This window comes from Talpa europaea, assembly GCF_964194135.1.
Source record: "Talpa europaea genome assembly, chromosome: X".
NCBI classification, from domain to species: domain Eukaryota; kingdom Metazoa; phylum Chordata; class Mammalia; order Eulipotyphla; family Talpidae; genus Talpa; species Talpa europaea.
Window position 1 is genome coordinate 88,507,361 of NC_140081.1, and position 3,410 is coordinate 88,510,770.

General features: G+C 42.5%; 1 protein-coding gene across 1 annotated transcript; it reads left to right on the forward strand.

The window, feature by feature from the left end:
* Positions 1-898: 898 nt before the first annotated feature.
* LOC311187710 (tigger transposable element-derived protein 1-like) lies at positions 899-2,686 on the forward strand (the record flags this gene model as incomplete). The annotated part of the gene is made up of 1 exon (XM_084259035.1): positions 899-2,686. The coding sequence occupies one exon, from the start codon at positions 899-901 to the stop codon at positions 2,684-2,686; it is 1,788 nt and encodes a 595-aa protein (XP_084115161.1).
* Positions 2,687-3,410: the final 724 nt, after the last annotated feature.

The window sequence follows — 3,410 nt, forward strand, 5'->3', positions numbered from 1 at the left end:
GAAATGTCTTTATGACAAAAGATAAAATAAATAAAATTAAACAGTTAACAACAGGCTTGGAGAAAATTGTTTGCAGCAAAGAATTAAAATGTTCTCTAATATGAAAAAAGTGCCTAGAAATCAGTAAGAAAAAATGAAAAAGTGGGAAAAAGACATACTCAGACAATTTAAAGATGAAGAAATAGAAATGGCTTACCATATGGAAAGATGATTAAAGAAATGAAAAAGAAAATAAAAATGAGGTACCTTGTTATTCACCTTCTGCTTGGCGCAAATTACCGCGTTGGTAATACTTCCTGTCGGGGAACATATGGAAGGAAGGGATTCACACCCACTGTTAGTGAGTATGCAAATTGTTATAGCCTGGGTAAGGGTAATTTGGCATAAATTATTATTATTATTCCAAATTTCTGTTCTCTTCATTGGCTTATAAGCTGCTTATGACTGCATTTCGTGTTTTTATGTCTGCTTTCTCCTAGATGTTGAAGTTATGCTTCTCATCTCAGCCTGACCTTGACACCTGAGTGCTGTGACCCCTTCAAAATTGCAACAACAGCAAAACAAAACCAAAAAGAAAGTCCTGGCAATTCGTTCTCATACAAAACAAAATTTGAGTTTGCCTCATCTGCACCTTGGAGAGTTTCACAACAATATGCAGAGTCAGGTCACCCTCATGCTGTCTTGCTCTCCCATGTGACAGGATCACCCTGGGGGTGCTGCCTTCTCCCCTTTTTGTTCTGCCTGCTTCCCTCTGCAACTGTCTATCACACATGTGTCATCGTACAAAGGCTGCTTTGCTCTTTTTATTTGTCCTGCCAGTGTTTTTGCTTACATTACATCACACCATTGTGTACCCTTCAGTGATAGAAAACTTTCAATAATTTTAAATTTGGTAAGAATGGCATCCCAGGAGAAAAGCAAACAGGTGGATGATAGCAGTGCAAGAGTGAAGAGGGTAAGAAAGGTGATGTCTATCGCCAACAAAATGAGAGTTCTGGAAATGCTGGACACTGGTGAAACCAATAGCTCCGTAGGGCGTTTTTTTGGTGTCAATGAATCTACAATTCGTACGATAAAGAAAAATGAGAAAGCAATTCGAGCCAGTGCCTCGAGGGGTACACCAGAGTCCTTGAAAAAATCATACTTTACCCGAAATGCCACCTTAGAAAACATGGAAAGAGAATTGCATCTGTGGCTTCTAAATCAGAGAAGTCTGAATAACCCTCTCTCTGTATGCGTCATCCGCCAGCGAGCATCAGAAAACTGCCAGTTTCAATTTCGATCTGGACCAAAACTTCTCACGTTCATTGCAAGTAATGGGTGGTTGGATAGATTTAAGAAGCGCTATGGTCTGTATGAAAAGAAGTGGCTGGCAGATGAAGCAGATCGCGAAGCTGCGGCAAAGTACCCTGAATACCTGAAGCAGGTGATAGAGGAGAATGGCTACGCGCCCCAACAGGTCTTCAATGCTGACGAGACGGTATTCTTCTGGAAGCGCATGCCCACTCGCACCTCTATTGCCAAGGAAGAGAAAAACAGCAAAGGTTTCAAGCCTGGAAAAGACAAGCTCAAAGTCCTGCTTTGTTCGAATGCTTCTGGTGACTTTCTGATTAAACCCATGTTGCTTCACAGACACGGGAATCCTTGTCCTCTTAAAAGACAATGCCAGAAACACGTTTCCATCTTCATGAGGGGAAACAATAAAATATGGATCACCGAGAAACTCTTTTTGGACTGGTTTTTGAAGTGTTTTGTTCCTCAGGTTAAAGTATATTTAAAAGAAAAAAACCTGGAGTTCAAAGTGTTGCTGATCCTGGACACGGCTCCCACTGACAAAAGCACCATAGTCCGTGCTAATCCGCACGTTAAGGTCATTTCCATCCCCCCCAATACAACCTCACTCCTTCAACCCATGCATCTGGGCGTGCTCAAAATGTTAATGATTTACTACACTCGACATGTGTTTGACTACATTGCAGGTCTTATGAAAGAGACTCCAGAACTTACAGTGAAAGAAGCTTGGCAAAAGTTCTCCGTCTGCGATGCTTTAACCATAGTCGACGAATCAGCGAGAGAAATAAAACAGTCGACCCTGAATGGTGCCTGGTGGAAACTTTGGTGTGAGGTTGTAACTGATTCCCAGAGTGTCATTCCAGTGGTAGAAGAAATTGAGAATGTGGTAGCGTCCGCAAAACGTTTAGGTGGTGAAGGATTTGAAGACATCGAGTCCAGGGACATTGCTGAGCTCTTGGATTCCCATCCTCAGAAGGTAGCTGAGAAATATTTCAAAGAATTGGTCACAGCAAAAGTTGATAAAAAAGCTCAGCATAGGTTAGTATCTGAAACACTAAACATGTCAAAGCTCCCACCCCACCAACCACATTGCTGTGAGGATTCAGAGGACAAAGATGATTCCAAGGAATATTTACCTCCGCACAGGCAAGGCTTACATGATTACCCCCAGCCCTATAAAATAGTAACAAGAAACCTTAGAGCCAAGGCCAGTAAGTCTTTCCTCTCTGCTTGCTTCAACAGGGAAGAAGAAGCTGGGCCAGCAGACAGTGAGGTCCGAACCCATGCCACAAAGGACTCGCCGGAAGACCACGCACCGGCAGCCCCTCCGAGTGATCCCAACTCCGGCACCCTGGCTGACGCTCGTGAGGCTGGAAATGGAGCAGAAGACTGAGCTCGCTTGTCTTCAGACAAAATCCACTTTTCTCCATTCTGTCCTTTACCACTGTTGATGCGTGATTGTCTTCTCATTAAGATCAGAGAGTAATAGAAAGTAATTACCCGATGAGCACTATTGCTATTGTAAAATACCATCCAGATTCACTTGGGGTTTTATTTCAGTAAACAGACCAATTTTCTGGGCTTTCATAATAGTTCCTTCCCTGCCCCAGTTCTTCCTCAAGCCTCATCAGTTCCCCAACACAGATTCCTCTACATGAGGATTTCGGGAACTCGACAACCCAGGGAGAGGGTGCTCTACTTGTTTTGACAATTTGATTTTGTGTTCTCTTTTCTGAGATCTGTTTTAAATTTTCATTTACATGTTTCAGTCTGACTTTCCATTCCAACAGGGAGAGTCAAAACCTTTTCCTTTTCACTTGTATAAGTTCATTTGTTTGACAGCCATGGTGTAAGGGAGCTCTTGGTGGCTCTGGAAAGGCAGCACATATTTACTTTGTTACCTAATCAAGGCAGAGAAACTGCTAGTTTATTTCTAGAGCTTTCTTTTCTCATCTCTGGTCTTCTCAGTGATTTGAAAAGTTGAATATCTTACAGGAAAGAGATGGGGACATTTCCTCCTCCTAAGGGTGGTGAAAATACAGTGATTCCTTGCTTTCCCCAGCCTGGAGTTGTGAATAATAAGCTACCTGTAGCTTGAGTTTGAAGTGCTCAGAGAT